This window comes from Myotis nattereri, assembly GCF_964212035.1.
Source record: "Myotis nattereri genome assembly, chromosome: 1".
Taxonomy (NCBI): domain Eukaryota; kingdom Metazoa; phylum Chordata; class Mammalia; order Chiroptera; family Vespertilionidae; genus Myotis; species Myotis nattereri.
In genome coordinates, this window is record NC_138075.1 from 28,996,159 (window position 1) to 29,016,716 (window position 20,558).

Consider the following 20,558-nt stretch of genomic DNA (forward strand, 5'->3'; position numbering starts at 1 on the left):
GGCTTGGACTACATTTCCCAGAGGGCTTTGCTCCCGGGTTTTGATGTAAAGTACTAGGGCGCGCCAGGGAGGGGAAACCACGGTTGGTGAGCACCGCTGGGGCACCTCGCTGTGCTGCTGCAAGATGATTGGGGTCCTGCTCCTGCTCCTCCTTCTCCCCCTTCTCCTGTTCATCGCTGCACCCCAAATCAGGTCTGTGCAAATGTAATGTCTTTTCTTGCGAATCTTCGGGGCGGGGGGACGGGCATCAATCCTCACGGAAGCTCTGTTCTTCAAAAGAAGGAAAAGGAGAACTCCCCGGTGGGCTCCATGTGGGCCTAGGCCGGGTTCGGTTGGTCTGAGGGGGTCCGGCTGCCCGGGATGCGGGGAGGGCGACACCATCAGACCCCAGGCCGAGGGAAGGGATTGCATACCGGCGCACCCTGCTTTGTTTCTCCTGCCCCCCCTTTTTCCTCTAAGCAGCCTTTGCTTCCGGCTCCAGCAAACCCCGAGTGCAGGGCTACCTCAGACACTTAAGTTTACAGCGTTGGGGGTTTCAGACCCCAAAATAAGGTGTGCACCCCAAGACTCTATTCCCCGTAGCCCCCACGCCTTGAACCGGCCCTTTGTAGCCTCTTGCTTCCAGCCTGTAAAGTACAATGGAGCCATTCAACGTTCTGCTTTCCGAAACCGGCCTTTGATGGGAATCGTGACATCTGCCGCCCATGCCTGCTCTCTTGTTACTGTTAGATGCGCTCTTTCTCTGGGCGATGTTGTAAAGGAGAAAAAGTTATATCCTGCACCCAACCCTGTCCTCAGAGCAGGATTATCGGGGTCGGAGTCCATCCCTGGGGTTTCAGGGTGGGGCGGCGAGGACGCGGGTAGCGCTCCATTAACCTGGTGATGCATCAGGCAATAGCTGGCTAAGTGGCCGCAGAGACTCAGCAGCGAGCTGCCGAGCAGGCCGCCTGCCTATTGGTCTGAGTAAATCACCAGTAGTGACGATGAACCAGTGACTGGAAGGACACAGCCTCCTGGGCGGTGCAGGGGCGGAAGCTGGGACGCAGTCGCTGCCCGTTGGAACGTGAAGGCGCGCAAAATTTCACTCTTATTTCTTCTTGAATTCACCTCTTCTTTCCCCTCCTCCCCACCTTCCTCTGGCCCCTCATCCAGTTGTATTTTTCCTCCCCTCTGAACACTCAGTGCTCCTACCTTTAGGCACCCTTGGGTGCCCATACTCAGAAGACAATGGCTGCTTTTTTAAAAAAAGAGGAAGGGAGAGAGAGAGATAGAAACATCAATGATGAGAGAGAATCGCTGATTGGCTGCCTCCTGCCTGCCCTCTGGGGATGGAGCCCTGACTGGGAATTGAACTGTGTGAGCTCCACGCTCAACCACTGAGCCACTCCGCTGGGCTGCTTTTTCTCTCTCCAACACCAGAACCTCGTATCTACATAGAATCTCAATGGAAAGTTGAACCTGAAATGAAAATTGGGAGGGCAGGAGGGAGGTGGGTAAGAGATCAACTGAAGGACTTGTATGCATGCATATAAGCACAACCAATGGACATAAAACACTGGGGGGTAGGGGAGGCCAGGGGACTGTCAAGGGGGGGGGGGGGGAAGGAGACATATGTAATATTCTTTGTAATACTTTAAGCAATAAAAAAAAGAAAGAAAGAAAGAAAATAGTGCTCAGACCTCAGTGAGATGCTCCTGAGGAAGATTATACTCCAAGAGTCATGTTCCCAGCTGCCTAGTTAGGTCATGGGACCTAGGCCGGAGCTGGCTTTCATTCCTGCTGGTTCGGGAGAAGAAAGGCCTGAGTAGAGGTCCTAATACATTGTCCCTCCTGGAGCTAACGCTGAAACGGGGTGGGAAACGGGGTGGGGGAGGCTGACATCTTATCTGCCTTCTTTGCACTAAGCAGGGGAACTTTAGTGGCTAAGGGTGTGTACCTTGTAATTCCAAGTTCAATGTAAAAGGCTGAAATGCCTTTTAAAAATGCATCTCTTAGTGAATGGATTCTTTCAATTTGAGCTTCAAGATTTGCAGAGAAGAGAAAAGAACAATCTGAGGCCTGCTAATTACTGTTTGTATATTCATTTCTGTAGAAATGAAGAATAGTGCAGTGCTTACGGACAAGGACTCTAGTGAATTAAACCAGAACTTGAATCTCTGCTCCCTTTTGTACTTCTGTTTCCTTTTGTCTTATTTTTAATTGTGTGTGTGTGTTTTCCTGTTTGTTTTGTCCCAGGTTGACAAGCTTTCATAATTTTAACTTTTGTGTTGGATTAGCTGTTTTTCAAGGCCATTAAGTGCTAATTATAAACATATTGACATAAGTGGACCAGTTCTTTCTTCTTCCAGGCTGAGTCTTGTGATTCCCTGAAATTTAGGGAATTTTTAGGAAAATTTAGGGCCTAAATCATAGAAGAACTCAAACCGAAGCCAGTTGCCGGGCTAATCAAATATTCATTCAGTTCTTGTACTGTAGGGAGTCGCTCTAATTATTATTGCCCTGTAATAGCCTCACTTTTATTCTTGAGTGAGGACAGAAAACTTTTGTTTTCTTCCCTCTGACCTTCCTTAAACCTATAAAAGGACAGCTGTAGAAGGAACCAAAGCAAGCCTTATCCTTGAGATCTGAAGACACGGGGGTTTGCAGGATCCTCTGGTTGAAACAAGGAAAATGAAGAACTGATGGGCTTTCCTTCTGTGTCTACAGGAAAATGCTATCCAACGGGGTGTGTACATCGACTGCCCAGCTTCCAGGGAAGGTGGCAGTGGTTACTGGTGCCAACACAGGCATCGGGAAGGAGACAGCCAAAGAGCTGGCTCAAAGAGGCAAGTTTATCTACTTCTAATTCTCTGCTGCCATTTTACCTTGCAATGATGGCCATTCTCATTTATTTCCTCCCAATCCTGGAATTCAAGAACATTCCAAGTGCCCCACTGACTTGCTGGTGTGATCCTAGTACAATGCTCTCTATATAATGAGCAGTTAATGAGTATTGTTGATTAATCTTCTTTCCTCATTTACTCCTCAGTTGCCTCTGTTGTGAAGTAGGGATAAAATAAATAAAACAGTAGAAATAACATCCAGCATCAGTATCTATATATATAAAAACCTAAGCGACCGGCAGACCTTTTGACCCGTAGCTATGACGTGCATTGACCACTAGGGGGCAGACGCTCAACACACAGGCATGGAAACATGGAACAGACTGATGAATCTCAGATGGGTTCATGCACCAGTGGGGTCCCTCGGCCTGACCTGCGGAGATCGGGCCAAAACTGGCTCTCCGACATCCCTCGAGGGGTCCTGGATTGCAAGAGGGTGCAGGCCAGGCCAAGGGACCCCACCGGTGCACAAATCTGTGCACCAGGCCTCTAGTTAAGTCTATAATACCCACTCAACAACAGAGCTGACAGTTTGTCTCTTATGCATTGGTTGGCAGGAGCGCGTGTCTATATAGCTTGCCGGGATGTGCAAAAGGGGGAATTGGTGGCGAAAGAGATCCAGACCGTGACAGGGAACCAACAGGTATTCGTGCGGAAACTGGACTTGGCTGATACTAAATCTATTCGAGCCTTCGCTGAGGGCTTCTTAGCAGGTGAGTGCATAACCTGAGACTACGTTGTGGGTCTTGCGACTTAGCTAAAAGGAAAAGATCCCTCTTTCTGTCTGATGTATAGAAATGCTAGATAAAATATAACAAAACAAAACAAAAACACCTTTTGATTCACAGCAGAACTCAGTGGTAACAACGGGAAATCCTCAAGAGGCAGACATATAAAGTGAATTCTGAAAAGTCATGGCAGTGAGTAAGAACTAAAACCAAAAATCTCACGGGAGTGTCAGAACTCAACATGGGTTTTAGGGTCTGGAGATGAGGCTTTAGGCCCTTGAGAGCTGGGGAGCTGTATCTGAGGCTCCACATACGGAAGGTTGGGATTCGCAAAAGGCCATCGGGTCCATGGTACAGGAGCTTAAAAAAGCCCAGGCTACCAGCTGAGGAACATGACAAAGAAGCTTATCATCTCTTCAGGACACAGATGGGTAAAGAATCATCTTCAGGAAATTAGAACCCCTCAGCTGGCATCTATGGGGCAGGGGGGATCTACACCTCAGAATAGTGTTAAGAATCTTAAGCTGAGAAATTAATGTAAAACCCTGTAGTATCACATGAAAAGCACATCCAAGAGCATTCTGTAGGCATAGCCCCTCATAAGCCAGGAAGCTAGGACTCCCAAGGAAAGGAACTTCCAGCATAATGAGCTTTTAGTCAGAAATTACTAACCACATGAAAAAGGGAAACCTGAGAGAAAGTTGGCAGATGCAACAAAGAGGTGAAGCCAGTATTTCTTTTGGTGCCTGAATCCCAGTGGTGGGGGTGCATACAGTATGTCCTTTCTTCTCTTGCTTTGGAATCTTCCCATCCAGCTGGGAAGTCTTTCTGTTGGGAGAGGTGGATGGAACACTTCCCAGAAGCAGAGAGTAAGTTTTCCTGAATTGGAAAGCTTGGAAAGGCCATTTGATAGTGTAGGTTGGACTTTTGTCCTGCATAGTAAAAGTATGCAAGATTCAACTACAGTCTTAGAATAAAAACAATACAAAATAAGTATGAAGGGAACGTGGAGGAAAGATTGAAGTCCTGCATCTCCATTTTCAGAGCTTAGGTGTGAGGCAGATTTCTAAGATGTAATAGCTATGGCTCCATCCCCTCTTCCCTACAGACGAAAAGCATCTCCACATATTGATCAACAATGCAGGAGTGATGATGTGTCCCTACTCCAAGACTGCAGATGGCTTTGAGATGCATATAGGAGTCAACCACTTGGGTAAGAAATCTGGTCTCATCACAAAAGCTAGAAGGAGCCTGAAGTTCCCCTTGAAAAACTTAGGGATGAGATTGAGCCATCTCTATAGTGTGTTTAGACCTCTCAGCCATAATAGACCGTCTATACCAGGGGTGGGCAAACTTTTTGACTCGAGGACCACAATGGGTTCTTAAACTGGACCGGAGGGCCGGAACAAAAGCATGGATGGAGTGTTTGTGTGAACTAATATAAATTCAAAGTAAACATCATTACATAAAAGGGTACGGTCTTTTTTTTTTTTTTTAGTTTTATTCATTTCAAACGGGCCGGATCCGGCCCGTGGGCCGTAGTTTGCCCACGGCTGGTCTATACTAATAAAGGATAATAGGCTAATTAGACTGGATGTCTTCCGGATGTCCTTCTGGACAAAGTCACGGTGGCAGGGGCCAAGGCAGAGGCAGTTAGCGGTGATCAGGCTGGCAGGGGAGGGCAGTTAGGGGGCAATCAGGCTGGCAGACAGAGGTGGTTAGGTGCAATCAGGCAGGCAGGCAGGCGAGCAGTTAGGAGCCAGTGGTCCCGGATTGCAAGAGGGATGTCTGACGGCCAGTTTAGGCCTGATCCCGAGGGGTCCCAGATTGGAGAGGGTGCAGGCTGGGCTGAGGGACACCCTCACCCATGCACAAATTTCATGCACTGGGCCTCTAGTCCTATATAATAAAAGGCTAATATGCAAATCAGTCAAACGGCAGAATGACTGGTTGCTATGATGTGCACTGACCACTCAACACAGGAGCTGCCCCCTGGTGGTCAGTGCACTCCCACAGGGGGAGCCTCTCCTGCCTCCACAGCACTAAGGATGTCCGACTGCCAGCGTAGGCCCTCTCCCTCCCTGGGCCTAAGCCATCAGTCGGACATTCCTCAAGGGCTCCCGGACTGTGAGACGACTCAGGCCTGGCTAAGGGCCCTTTCCCCATGAGTGCACGAATTTCGTGCACTAAAATATCATGGTCCTGCCTGAAAGCTCAGGGATAAACTCGAGGCTCACTCAATTCCACCACGTTTTAATCTGTGATTCAGATTCCGTTTACCGTGGGGCATTTTGAACAGCATAATTGTATCGAGGGTTGTGTTACATTCTTTGTAGTGACCCTTGTGGCCAGCATCAGATAGAGGCTGCCTGCTCTTAAAGAGTGATGTTACTCAAAGTTGGAATGAGATGGGACTTCATGTTCATATTCACATAATCCAGACCTACCTCATCCAACAGTGATTTTCAACTTTTTTCATCTCATGACACATATAGACTAATTACTAAAATTCTGTGGCACACCAAAAAATATATTTTTTTGCCAATCTGACCCAAAAAAAGGTATAATTTTGATTGATTTACAAATAATAATAATAGTAATTAACTTTTTATTCCAAAGTAACTTTAAAAAAATCAGGTGCCCCTAGAGAGTGTTATGCTGAACAAAATAAGCCAGTTAGAGAAAGACAAGTATCATATGATCCCACTCTTGTGGAATTTGGTTAGCAAAATAAACTGATGAATGGAATGGATCCAGAGATGTGGAAGCATGGAACAGAGTGCAGAATCTTGGGTGAGGGCAGGTGGGTGGAAGGTGATCAACCAAAGAACTTGTATGCATATGTACATAACACATGGACACAGACAATAGGGTGGTGAAGGCCTGGGGCAGGGTGCCAAGGAGGGCTGGAGGGGAGCTATGGGGGGGAAATGGGGACATATGTAATACTTTAACAATAAAGATTAAAATAAAAAATCAGGTGCCTATACTTCTATATAAGGATTTCTGGTGCCAACAATTAACCAAGCAGATACAACCTTATTATACAATGTGAACAAGAAGATGAAACTCTATTATATTTTTGGTTCAAGACAGGGGCTTACATACCAGAGGGCTATTGTCTGTGTAAGCTGTTGTCATTTCATTCATTCATTCATTCATTCATTCATTCATTCATTTTTGTTAATCCTCACCTGAGGATTTTTTTTCATTGCTTTTAGGAGAGAATGGAAGAGAGGGGTGAGAGAGGGAGAGAGAGAAACATCGACTGGTTGCCTTCTGCACACACTGCAACCCTTTGGTGCGCAAGCCAACGCTCTAACCACTGAGCACACCAGCTGCTGTCATTTTTTTTGTTTGCCAGTCTAAGTGAAAAAAGGTCAGTGCATCTGACTAAATAGTTAGGTATTGCATGTTTTAAAAATTCTTGCGGCACACCAGCTAAAAATCTTTGTTTCTGTTTCCCCAAACCCTCACTGAACTTGTTCTGTAGTTGACAATGAATTAATGAGGCAAAAAGCCTTATTCCTGAGTCCTCTTGCTCCCCATAGCTGAGCCCTACTCACCACTGCTCCCTTCACCCCTGCACTGGCCCTGAACTCTGTTAATTCTAGTTTTTCTTACAGGTCACTTCCTCTTGACCCATCTGCTGCTAGAGAAGCTGAAGGAATCAGCCCCATCAAGGGTAGTGAACGTGTCTTCCTTAGCACATGCCCTGGGAAGGATCCATTTCCATAATCTTCAGGGCGAGAAATTCTACAGTGCAGGTCTGGCCTACTGCCATAGCAAGTTAGCCAACATTCTCTTCACCAAGGAACTGGCCCGGAGGCTAGAAGGTAGGCTTAGAAGAAATGAGTGTGGAGACATGAGTCGGGGAAGGAGCTCAAAGCCACAGGAACAGAAACTGTTTTCTGGAGCCTGTCCTCTGGCCAGGGCCTGCTTCCATGACTAGCTGGGTCTAGGTTTAGTAAACCGCCCATCAGTGAATATTGGAGATGGCCGACACGGGATGGAGACATTCTGATTGAGGCTGAAGGCTTGGTTTCACCACTTCCTAGCTGTGTGACCTGCAGCAAGTTAACTTTTCGAGGCTTACTTCCTCATGTAAAATGGGACCACTTCACAGGTTGTTGTCAATTAATTCAGGCTTCATGAGCAAGTCAAGGTTTTTTACTCATAGTGAAACTAAGTACAAGCGAGGGACCTGAACTGGCACTAGATACAGCCATTAGGATAAAGCAAGTGCAAGGGTGGGAGGGGAGTGGAGTGACTCCTAACAGCAAAGGGTCAAATAAGAGGGAAATGTATGCTTGAGGAGGGGACTCTCCAGTCACAGATAAACACAGTTCCTTAGCATCATCCACTCTGGATTTCCAGGAAAGACAAAGGAAATCCAGGGTGGACAGTTGGAGTTGCTTAGGAGTTGAGTTGGGCAGAGTTCAGGCCGAAGGAATCAGACACAGGAGCCCCCATTGGTCAGCTCAGTTCACATGTCCAGTCTATGCCCAGGACATGACATTCTGATTAGAAATTAAATGGGTTACAGTGTGGGCGGGTTGAGGGGGCTGAGGAACGTTCCAGGTAGAAGGGGAGAATGAATGAAGTTCTGGGCTCAGTTTGAGAAAGAGAGAGAGGGCGGTATGGTTTGAACGTAGAATATAAAATATGGGTCATTTAGAGTAGATCTTGAGTTGAAAATAAATAATAATCCACAGTCCTTTATCTGTCACTTGTGAAATCTACAAAGGACTAAAAATTCAGTTTTTGTATAAGTTGACACCAGAGCACATTAGGCAGCAAAACTTCATCTGTACTAGGAAGAGTAGGTAATAGACAGAATATGTATGTGTATCATATTCGCTTTATAATACAGAAAAAAATCGGAAACATTTCTGGCCCCAAGAATTCCAGTGAAGAATTTGGGACCAAAAATAGTGTATGTATAAATGCCATTTGTACTGGTAAATGTATAACTGTACCAGACACTATTCTTTTTTGTTTTTTTTAGTATTCAAAACAGTTTATTCTTTTTTTTTTAATTGTTTAAAGTATTACATATGTCTCCTTTTTCCCCCGATTGACCCCTCCCCGGCCACTCCCACCCCCAGGACAACACTAGACACTATTCTAAGCTCTTGTACATATGAACTCATTTAGACCTCAGAACAATCCAGTGAGGTGCAGATCTTATGATTATCCCCATTTTATAGATGAGGAAACTGAATCACAACATCCAGAGCTTGCCAAGGTCACACAGCTAATGAGTGGTAGAGCTAGGATTTGAAACGGGGCAGTGTGTACTCATGTCATCTTCTCTCTTTGGCCCTTCAGCAACATTAAATCCTGTCTTCCCCTCTCTTTATGGCACACCCTCCTCAGGCTCTGGCGTTTCAGTGTACTCTGTACACCCTGGCACAGTCCACTCTGAATTGGTTCGGCACTCATTTTTCATGAGATGTATGTGGCGGCTTTTCTCCTTCTTCATCAAGACCCCTCAGCAGGGAGCCCAGACCAGCCTGCACTGTGCCTTAGCAGAAGGTCTTGAGATCCTAAGTGGGAATCATTTCAGGTATGAATATATCTGTTTTTGAAGATGAAATTCTATTGCCTAAAGGAAATAATTTGGGTTTGGTGTTCTATACCCTTTTTAAAAAGCACATTGTCTAACATAGTTTTTGTCGTTTAATTCTAGGGTTTTTACCTTTTAATAGGGGAATTGGACCCATTCACACTTTTTTTTGTGGTAATTGCTAGGTTTGATTTTATTCATGCCATCTTTTATTTTATGTTTTCTGGTTGTTTCTTTTATTCCTATATTTTGTTCTGTCAATCCAATTTTCTTTGTTCCTCGTTAGAATCCTAGTTTTATTTATTTTTATTTTTTAAAAAGAATTTGAACCTATATTTCTTTATTGTCTTCAGGACTGAAATAGTATCAATGGACTCATTTCTTGAATAAGTGAAGACTTTTTAAACTTTTTATTAGAGAATTTTGAATATACACAGCAGTAGACAGAATAGCATCTCGAATCCCCATATACCCATAATCCAGCCTCAACAACCATTACCCATGGCCAATCCTGCCCCATCCCAATCTACAACCCCTCACGAAACCACTATCCTTCCCATATTTTTCTCATCCCATATTATTTGGAAGAAAATCCCAGATATTACATAAGATCAAATTCTTAGGGTGTTTTTACCTCTACCTTCAAGATTTTATGGAAATGACCTGAAATTTTTTTTTTTTTAATTAAATCTTTATTGTTCAGATTATTACATTTGTTCCTCTTTTTTTCCCCCCCATAACTCCCCTCCTCCCAGTTCCCGCCCCACCCTCTGCCCTCACTCCCCACCCACTGTCCTCATCCATAGGTGCACGATTTTTGTCCAGTCCCTTCCCGCATCTCCCACACCCCTTTCCCCCCCAAGAATAGTCAGTCCATTCCCTTTCTATGTCCCTGATTCTATTATAATCAACAGTTCATTCTGTTCATCAGATTATTTATTCACTTGATTCTTAGATTCATTTGTTGATAGATGCATATTTGTTGTTCATAATTTGTATCTTTACCTTTTTCTTCCTCTTCCTCTTCTTAAAGGATACCTTTCAGCATTTCATATAATCCTGGTTTGGTGGTGATGAACTCCTTTAGCTTTTCCTTATCTGTGAAGCTCTTTATCTGACCTTCAATTCTGAATGATAGCTTTGCTGGATAAAGTAATCTTGGTTGTAGGTTCTTGGTATTCATCACTTTGAATATTTCTTGCCACTCCCTTCTGGCCTGCAAAGTTTCTGTTGAGAAATCAGCTGACAGTCGTATGGGTATTCCCTTGTAGGTAACTGAGTGTCTTTCTCTTGCTGCTTGTAAGAGTCTCTCTTTGTCTTTTGCTCTTGGCATTTTAATTATGATGTGTCTTGGTGTGGTCCTCTTTGGATTCCTTTTGTTTGGGGTTCTCCGCGCTTCTTGGACCTGTAAGTCCATTTCTTTCACCAGGTGGGGGAAGTTTTCTGTCATTATTTCTTCAAATAGGTTTTCAATATCTTGCTCTCTCTCATCTTCTGGCACCCCTATAATTCTGATGTTGGTACGCTTGAAGCTGTCCCAGAGGCTCCTTACACTATCCTCGCATTTTTGGATTCTTTTTTCATTTTGCTTTTCCGGTTGGGTGTTTTTTGCTTCCTCGCATTTCAAATCATTGACTTGATTCTTGCGCTCCTCTGGTCTGCTGTCGGGAGTCTGTATAATATTCGTTATTTCAGTCCATGTATGCTTAATTTCTAGTTGGTTCCCCAATATAAGATCGAGGGTCTCATTAGTTTTCTTGTAGATCTCATTAAGTTTATCTGCGGCTTCTAAACAGTTCTTGAGAGACCTTAAAAGTGTGGTTCTGAACTCTAGATCTTCCATTGACAATTTTGTCCTGTTTCTTTGTCTCCGCATTTTGTTATGCTTTCTTGGTGCACCCCCTAGTGGTCTTTGTTCGCAGTCTTATAATTAAATCTTGATTGTTGTAGCTAATTCCAGGAAGGGTTTGACCTCCAGGCCAACTGGCTATGAGAATCAGCTGTGTCAGCAGTGAGAGAACTTCTGTCCTCTAGGGAGGTGCTAATCTAGCCTTTGCCTGAGGCTATCCGGCAAATGCCTCTGTGCAGGGCTTGGGCGGGGCGGGTCGCACAGGATCAACAGGGTGGGCCGGAGAGAGCAGTAATGGCGGCTCTCAGTCCTGTCCCCAGGGGCTCTGCCTCTCTGAGTCCCAGCACCCGCTGCAAAGCTCGGAGAGAAAGCTGCACTCGCTCTGACCGAAGTCAGACAGTCCCGCTTCTCCCGTTTGAGTCTGGGTCCCTAAAGACTCGCCTGTATCTGGAGCTCAGAGTCTGCGACTCCCTCCCGATTGAAAACGCCAACCGCGCCCTCCGCCGCCAGCCCGCTCCGCGCACTCCGCACCTCAGAATTTGACTTCAGCACTGCGCCTCCTCTGAGTGTCCGTATGCGTTTCTCTTTCCTCCTAGTTGTAGGACTTCCACTCAGCCAGCGTTCCTGTGGTTCTGGGTGATGTCCCTTCCGTTTTTTGGTTTCACTTTTGAAGTAGTTGTTCAAGGCAGCAAACTCCGGCGTTAACCTATGCCGCCATCTTGGTTCTCCTCATGACCTGAAATTTTAGAGGATGGACTATACATAAATTACGGTTGGATTGGGAGGTAGGAAGTCAGATCATGAAAGGCCTATAATGCCAGACCGAGAGGAGCCAGTTTTCAGTAGAGAGACAATCTGGTCTGTGCTTTAGAAAATCATCCCTGGTGGTGACTTTGTTTAATGAATTAATAGGTATCCCAAGTGAGAGATAATGAGTTCCTGATTTAGGGTAATGACGATTGGAATGAAAAGAGCAGTTAAGTGAGAAAGGCAGAATTTTTGCCATTTGTTGACTAACTGAGTGAGAGAGTAGGGGAAGATTTGAGACAGCATACATGAAAAATAATGTGTATAACTCAGGGCTCTTTGATTCCAAAGCAGTGGAATTGGATTCTAGCTAGCATGAGCAAGAAGGGAATTTACTAAAATATGAGGATACTCCCCGGTCCAAAGAGAAGACTGAAGAGCCAGGCTGTAGTATTTGAATAGTTTTTACCGCACATCGTAGCTCCCAAGGCACCTTCCTGCCTATTGTGTCTTTTGCTCTTCACCCTAAACTATGAAGAGTGTGAGGCTCAGCGCAGTGGAGGCTGCAGAGGCCAAGTCATTCCCAGAGGCACACAGAGCCTTTGCTTCTCAGTGATGAACTTTCACTCGGAAATGGCAGGCCGTGCCGGCGAGGTCCCTTAAACCGAAGTGCTTTATTTGTAAGGCTTGTTTTTAAATGCAGACTCATTTAAGTCATTTTTCTCAAACGCTCGTGCATTTAAGAACCATCTGGAGAGCTGGCTAAGAACAGAGTCTGGGCTCTCCCCAGAGATTCTGATTGAGGAGGCCTGGCATGCCTCACAGGTTTCCAGGCGACGCTCCGGCTGCTGGTCCCCAGCCCACACTTGGAGCAGCACGGCCTCAGTGGACACAGGGTCAGGAGTTTGCTTCATGTCATTACTTCAGACTTATCAACTCAGCTTTTCACCTTTGGAATTTGCTTAGTATGTCCAGGAAGCAGTTTTCTTGAGAAAAGTTTTAAAATTTGCTTTTTATATTATTTCAAAGATTGTGATCTGTTTACTCAATCATTTAAAAAAAAAAATAAAAACCTCCATTGAATACCTACTGTGTACGAGATGCAGAAAATACAAAACTGAGTAAAAGTATTATCCTTGAAAAAAATTTCTGGGTGGTGCAAAGTTGAGATATCCACGTTGCGTTTAATGGAGACTTAAAATAATTAGAATTACAGCGATGAAGAAAAGGTATATGAAACACTGGGTACCTTGTTACCATTTCTTTTCTGCTATCATCTTTTCCTTCTTTCATTATTTATGAAGCTGACTTTACTTGTTTTTTTGTTTGTATGTTTTTGTTTTTAGTTTAAAAACAGGTGGACCGGAAATAAGTGTTTTTGTGTTGTTTTATTTACCATTCTAAGCATCTGTGACCAATGTAAATAGCAGGATCTCAGGTCCATGACACTGTACAGGTCCTATAGAATGGACCTCAGAGATTTATTTGAACAAAATGGACATAGGTATCAAGCAGGCACTGATAATACAATTAAATATATACATACAAAGGAGAATGTTAAGACTAAATGATACGCATTTATATCAAACAAAGCATTCTGATCAGAGGTGGTCTAGTGTGATCTAAAATGGTAATTACAGCCCAGCTGACGTGGCTTAGTGGTTGAGTGTAGACCTATGAACCAGGAGGTCACAGTTCAATTCGGTTTAATTCTCGATCAGGGCACTTGTCCGGGTTGTGGGCTCAAGGCGTGCAGGAGGCAGCTGATCAATGATTCTCATCAATGTTTCTATCTCTCTCTCCCTCTCCCTTCCCCTCTGAAATCAATTAAGGAAATCTCAATGGATTGAGATAATACTCCAGAGAATGGCAGTTTAAAAAAAATAAAATAAAATGGTAATTACATCTTCTCTGGGGTAAGATTGGAGGATGAAGAGCTAGGACAAACACTGGATCTGTGAAGTGCCTAGAGGACATGCCACCCCTGGGTTATTTTTCTGTCGTATTCCTCATCCCAGGCAGAGAACGGACTCCATTCTCAACCCCTCTCTTTCCCTTCCAGTGACTGCCGGGTGACGTGGGTCTCTGCCCAGGCTCGGAATATGACAATAGCAAGGCGGCTATGGGACGTCAGCTGTGACCTGCTGGGCATCCCTCTGGATTGACAGGTGGTGGCCGTTGGACCCAGGAGAAGTGTGCAGCAGACTACTCAGTGCTCCCTGCCAAAATGACTCTCCTTCAGGGTGGCCAGACCTTGAGCACAAAGGGAGCAAACCTCCAGCCTTGGCAGCTCTCTGAGAGAAGCCCGTGCGCACTGCCCGGCATTGCCACGCCTTGCATCTGTCCAGATCGACTTTGCTCCCCTCCTTGCCAGTTACTAGAGATGTCACAGAACAAGTACCCCCTCGGGACCGCCAGCTCATCTGCTCCCTCTGAGACCCACCGCCTAGGAGAAGCTAAGCTCTGGCAGGGTTGATCTGTGGCAGTTTGGACTCGTGTCTACCCTCTCTGTTCACGGTGTACTGTCTCCCAACCAAACAACCTTCACTTGGAGAGGGCCACGCTACAGCCTGAGCTGGATCCGGGAGTGACGCTGGCTCGCTTGGCTCAAGAGCAGGGCTTGTCCCTCACCTCTTAAGAAAACCGTCGTAGGGCCAACATCTGGATTCTTCCAGGAAACGTAACTGAATCTGGATTGTGGGATGGCTCTCTGACAACCTGAAGCCACTGCTCAGACACGTTCCCAGGCCTAGACCATGGAAAAGCTTCCTTTTCTAAGAAGTTTGGGGGTTTGGGAGGATGGCAGAAACATGGGGGAAGGCAGAAATAAAAATGAAGTTTAAACTCTCATTTCCCTGCTATTTCTCTGACCAGCAAGGAGGTAATGAAAGGATCCGTTTGAGAAGGTAGGCAGGCCTCCTGACCTCAGTTACTGACCCCAGACCCATGGAGGCCTCCTTTTTGTGCTGTAGTTTCTCTTTGGTGATTGTTATTGAATATATGTGTTCCTATGTACTTTTGCAGTTGGGAGTATTGTCTCAAAATTTGAAGTAGCCACAAAGGAACAGTATTAAACTGGACCCTGATGCAGGTAAATGATCAGAGATGGAGCAAGCCAGTGCCATCCAGTCTTTGATACAAATGGCTAGAGCTGCAAGGGGAAGCAGATTCTGTTTATGTTGATAGCTACCCACCAAGAAGCACATGGGTAGCAGGAATTCAAAGATAATAGGCCTGGAAGGTAATGAAGGGACTAAAGGATTTTTTTTTAAGCTGAAGATGGTAATATCCAGCTATAGAATTAAGGGTGAGCACCCGAGTTAGCAAGGCTGATAGAGCACTATCTTAAACACCAGTCAACCAATGTGGCAGAAAAAAAAAACAAAAAAAACCCCAATTCCTTATTTAGCAAAATTATCTTAAGGACTGATACTGGTAGTCAATTTAATAATTTTTTAGGGTTATCTCCTTATGTATCTTGACAAGCATACAATGGCTATTTGCTAAAAACAAAACAAAAAACAGCTACATTGTATTTGGAGAACTTTTTAAAATGTGTTTTTGATTTTTTTAGAGAGAGAGGTAGAGACATCAATGTGAGAGAGAAACATTGATCGGTTACCTTCCTCTCAGTGCACGGGATGATGCTCAACCAACTGAGCCACACTTGCCAGGGCTTACTTGGAGAACTTTTTATCAAAAGTAATGTTGCCAGCCCTAGCTGGTTTGGCTCAGTAGATAGAGCGTCAGCCTGCAGACTGAAGGGTCCCGGGTTCAATTTCTGTCAAGGACACATGCCCGGGTTGCCAGATCGATCCCCGGTGGCGGGTGTGCAGGAGGCAGCCGATCAATGATTCTCTCTCATCGCTGATATTTCTATCTTTCCCTCTCTGAAATCAATAAAAACATATATATTTTTTAAAAAGTAATGTTGCCAAAGGAAATCTGAAGAATTGCTACTGTTTTCATCACTTGTTTACAGTATGTTATTCTAGTAAGAGTTTGAGATTTTCTTGGACCAACAATTATATATATACTTTGGTGGGGAAAAGAGTTATAGGACCAAGTCTTCTCATATTTGTAAATTAATAATCTTTTGTTGAACTTGTTTTGACTATATTTAGAAGTAGCCACTTTATGGAAAACTTTTTGTAATAGTGCAGTGGAATAACTGAATTAATATTTTACTTAATTTATATTTATCTGTCAATGACAAATAAAAATTTTTGATTATTTATTGTGTTTTAATTTACCAGAATAAAAACTATAAGAATTAAAAGAAAGTTTAAACAGAGTCAACAGAAGAAAACAATTGACGTTTAATTATAGTTGAAAGAAGAAACACTTCATTATTACGGGTATGCAATCATTTCTCATTCTAATAATAATCTGTCCCAGTCTTTCTACACTACAGTCTCAATTGAAATGCCATTAACTTCAGTTGTGTGATAATTTGACCATTCCTTCACCCATTTTCTACTTTCCTTTGGTGATGCTGTTCAAAGATTACTTTTTCCACCCCAGGTTAGCTCTCCTTTTGTGCCCGCCCCTTCGATAACTGGGATTTTACAGTACACTGCCGGACAATCTCAGGCTTTGCTCTATGTGCTTAATTTTAGGAGGTCAACAAGTTTCTTGAATCAATGGTAAATGAACTCAGTCTAATAAAAATAAGGGCCCAGGAGATTAAAATCACCAAATCGTCCTCCTGAACAGACAGGTATCTTTTAATGTGTGTGGGCAGTTTTAAATACTGGACTGCCAAACAAACATTTCATAACGGGCTCCATAGGCAAACCATGAAATCGGTGAAAATAGGAATTCCCTTCCGCCGAACCACGAAAACCGGAAGGACTGGAACACCTTACACTCACGGGAACGAGACTGGAGGCGGGTCGCCCCGGCTCACCCCGTTATACATCGCCAAGCGCAGAGTGACTCTTTTCATCGCCAGCGCATGGCCCGACCCCTGCACAGTGACTGCTGACATTAAACATCGCCGGGTTCATGTTTCGGGGGTCACAACGCCCGGTGACCACTTCTGAAAGCAGGTGTCCCCCCCTGGAGGGCAGGCCGGAACCTGGCCCGAGTACCTTTCAAGGGCTGAAAACGACCATTCGGTCAGGACGCGAACTAAGTTAGTCAGGGGGCCGAAAAGTGCGAGGACAGGTAATGTCCAGTCGCACGCCGACACCCAACCAATACGCTCAGCGTCAGCGCTCGGCAGCCGCGGCGCTGGGGTCCACCGCGCCCCTCAACTCGTGACCTCCGGGTAGGCCCGCCCTCCCCGCCGAACTACAGCCCCCGGCATGCACCGCGGCGTCCGCCCTTCGCCCGGAGGCGGGGCCTGAGCGGGGCGGAGGCGGGACCCTGAGCGGGGCGGACGCGCTGCCCGATCCGCGGCCCGCACAGTCCCCTAGCTGTGGCGCGTTCCCCGAGCCCGCACTGGGTGTTTCCGGAGGTGTGAGACTCCCGCCAGCCCGGGCGCGCCGCCGGCTTCACAGGAGCCTCCGGGCAGCGCAGCCCGCCCGCCTTTCCGTCAGGCTTTCGCGCCCGGCGCCCCCGCAGTGATGGCGTGAAGAGGTTGGGCGTTCCGGTCCGGGAGGCCCCCGCCGCGGCCCCGGAAGCGCCTCTTGCTGGGCGGCCGTGGTGGTGGTCGCCGTGATGTCTGCGGGGCTGGGTGGCTGACTCCCGTGGGTGCAGCAGGCCCGGGTCCCGAATCTCGGCGGCCGCTGCTCGAGCGCGGCCTGCGCCATGGCCACCTCCGCCGCCTCCTCGGAGCATTTCGAGAAGCTGCACGAGATCTTCCGCGGCCTCCATGAAGACCTCCGGGGGGTGCCGGAGCGGCTCCTGGGGACCGGGGGCACAGGTGAGGCGGGGGGCGGGGGGCCGGGGACTGGGGGACAGGTGAGGGGGGTGGGCCGGGGACTGGGGGGGACAGATGAGGCGGGGGGGGCCGGAGGGACAGGTGAGCGGGGCGGGCCGGGGGGACAGGTGAGGCGGGGGGAGGGGCGGGGACTGGGGGACAGGTGAGCGGGGCGGGCCGGGGGACAGATGAGGCGGGGGGGGGGCCGGGGGGACAGGTGAGCGGGGCGGGGCGGGGACGGGGTGGGGACAGGTGAGTGGGGCGGGGCAGGGACGGGGGGGGGGCAGGTGAGCGGGGCGGGGCGGGGACGGGGTGGGGGGGCGACAGGTGAGTGGGGCGGGGCAGGGACGGGGTTGGGGGCAGGTGAGCGGGGCGGGGCGGGGACGGGGGGGGGGGGGAGCGGGACGGACAGGTGAGGCTGGGCCCTGGGAACTCGGCCCGCTGCACTGGGAGGAGAAGCCCCCACCCTCTTCCCAGACCCGAGCCCTGGCTGCCCTCCTGGTCTCCCAACGCCCCCTCTAGAGCTGGCAGCTGGCGGGGCGCGCCCAGGACTGGCGCCCAGGACCTCCCCGTCCAAGTAGGGGGCTCAGTGGTGGACCTCGGAGTGTCGTTTCCTTGGGATTCTTCATCCTCCAAATTTTTCTCATCTCACTTTCACTGCGGCAAGAAAAGTATAGGAGACTTCAAAGATTAGGTTCTGTATTTCGGTAGAATTGATTGGCTTCTGTATTTTGTTTTATATATTTAAGTGGTTATTCTCAAAAGAGGTCCACAGTTTTCAGCAGACTGGCAAAGGATCCGTAGCACCAAAAGGGTTGAGAACCCCCAAAGGAATCATAGTTTTGGGGGTTGGTCTTTAAAATCAGGATTGTGGCATGTAGGTGTGTGGTCCTCTTAGGAACTTTCTGCTAGACTGTGTCCTGCCCCATTATTTCAAAATTCAGGTTGCTGCAAGCTTGCCTGGAGGCGCTAGAGTTGTTCTGTTAAATACTTAGGAAGCATAGTTCTTTGTCTGGTGGATAAGTTCAGGGCTCAGAGTTTGTGTTAGCTATGTGAGTTATCCAAAGTCATATGAATTGAATGATGAGAGTGAAATTCATACATTTGTTTAACTTGTATTTATTGGGAGCGGTTATTGGGTGCCCAGTTCTGCTACAGATGCTGTTAATAATTCAAATTGCAGTGAAAAGATTTACAATCCCTGTTTTAGTGGGCTGCTGATAATATGTAAATACTAGAGGCCTGGTGCACAAGATTTGTGCACTGTGGGGCAGGGGGGCGGGGAGAGGTCCCTCAGCTGGGCCTGCTCCCTCTTGCAATCTGGGGCTCCTTGTGGACAGTGGGACATCCATAGCTTTGCTGCGAAGGCAGGCTCCTGCCACTGCCCCTGCACTTGCCAGCTGTGAGCCCGGCTTCTGGCTGAGCTGCTCCCCCTGTGGGAGCCCACTGACCACCAGAGGGCAGCTCCTGTGTTGAGCATTTGCCCCCTGGTGGTCAGTGCGTGTCATAGCGTCACAGCTCAGTCTTTCTGCCGTTAGGTCGATTTGCATATTAGCCTTTTAATAGATAGGCTAGGATAGGCTGAAGAGACCCTGTTAAGAGCAACACAGGCATACCTCGTTTTATTGCAGTTCTCCTGTTGTGTTTACCAGGTGACAGCATGCCAGCACTCCCTTCATCCTTTCTGCCATGTCCAAGTACCAATTTTACTATTACTTAATTGCTTTCTTTCTTTTTTAATATATTTTATTGATTTTTTACAGAGAGGAAGGGAGAAGGATAGAGAGTTAGAAACATCGATGAGAGAGAAACATCGATCAGCTGCCTCCTGCACACCCCCTACTGGGGATGTGCCCGCAACCAAGGTACATGCCCTTGGCCAGAATCGAACCTGGGACCCTTGAGTCCGTAGGCCGATGCTCTATCCACTGAGCCAAACCAGTCAGGGCATAATTGCTTTCTTTATATCAACTTATTTCATGTAAAATACATTTTTTAATACATGAAGTTATTTAAAATGGAATTTTATATCACTATTTTAAATGGGAAATCTGTAGAACCTATCTAAATGGTCAGAAAAATACAAGAAGGCAAAACAATGCTGTTTTAGTTTGATGTCAATTGCTCTGAAGTTGAAGCCTCTAATTAAAGACATACTAGCACCAAAAGACATGATATGAAGGATTGAAAGAGAAACAGAAGGGGTGGCTTTCTCACTGAGTCAGTTCCATGCCCCCACCAGTGGGTATGGCAGAGAAACAAGTGCTACAGCGTGCAGCTTCCCCAGTGAGCAGAATAGGTGGACTTTTAACTTGTTTTGCAGAAAAGGAGTGGATGAGGGTTAAATAGAGAAGTGCTTTAGGGTGTGCGTGAAGGTGGGAACCCGGATTTCAGAACCAGTATGGTTAAGCATTCTCATTGATGATAGTGTGTCTGGTCTCTCTCTCAGGATTGGGGGAGATGGGGTAACAGTGATTAACTTAGACCTATAATGCTTCTTAATAGGGACACTATTAGCCTTTGGGGCCAGGTCATTGCTATGCAGGACTGTCCCAAGCACGGATATTCTTGTTCCCTAGGCACTAACTAAATGCCAGCACTGATACTCTCCCTTTCCCTTCCCCCTAGTCATTGTCATAACAAGTTCCCATACTTTTCTAAATGCCTTTTAGAAGTGATTAAGAACTATTACCCCCAACAAGGAAGGAATGGGGAGTTTATTCTACTCAGAGGGAATGGGATCTACAAATGTATGGAAGCAGGACTGAGCGTTTGAAACTGGTCTTATCTTTTCCAGAAGAGAAGAAGAAATTGATCAGAGATTTTGATGAAAAGCAGCAAGAAGCAAATGAAACGGTGAGAACAGAGAACAGGTCTTGTTTCTTTTATCTGGTGTTCATCTTTTTCAAAACGAATG

At 46.6% G+C, this 20,558-nt stretch overlaps 2 protein-coding genes across 5 annotated transcripts in view; both read left to right on the forward strand.

Moving 5' to 3' along the window:
- Positions 1-71: 71 nt before the first annotated feature.
- On the forward strand, positions 72-16,008 carry RDH11 (retinol dehydrogenase 11). The gene is made up of 7 exons (XM_081086739.1): positions 72-192; positions 2,707-2,825; positions 3,440-3,595; positions 4,719-4,823; positions 7,237-7,446; positions 8,990-9,179; positions 13,838-16,008. The coding sequence occupies exons 1-7, from the start codon at positions 125-127 to the stop codon at positions 13,938-13,940; spliced, it is 951 nt and encodes a 316-aa protein (XP_080942865.1). The 5' UTR covers positions 72-124; the 3' UTR covers positions 13,941-16,008.
- Positions 16,009-17,124: 1,116 nt separating this feature from the next.
- Positions 17,125-20,558, forward strand: part of VTI1B (vesicle transport through interaction with t-SNAREs 1B) — a 33,054-nt gene continuing 29,620 nt past the window's right edge. For all 4 annotated transcript variants that reach the window (XR_013995804.1, XR_013995805.1, XM_081088183.1 and 1 more), the window contains exons 1-2: positions 17,125-17,644; positions 20,439-20,497. Coding sequence is in view for 2 of the 4 variants with exons in the window: in XM_081088183.1 (XP_080944309.1) it covers positions 17,530-17,644; positions 20,439-20,497 (174 nt within the window). In the remaining 2 variants the exon portion in view is untranslated. The remainder of the gene's footprint in view (positions 17,645-20,438; positions 20,498-20,558) is intronic.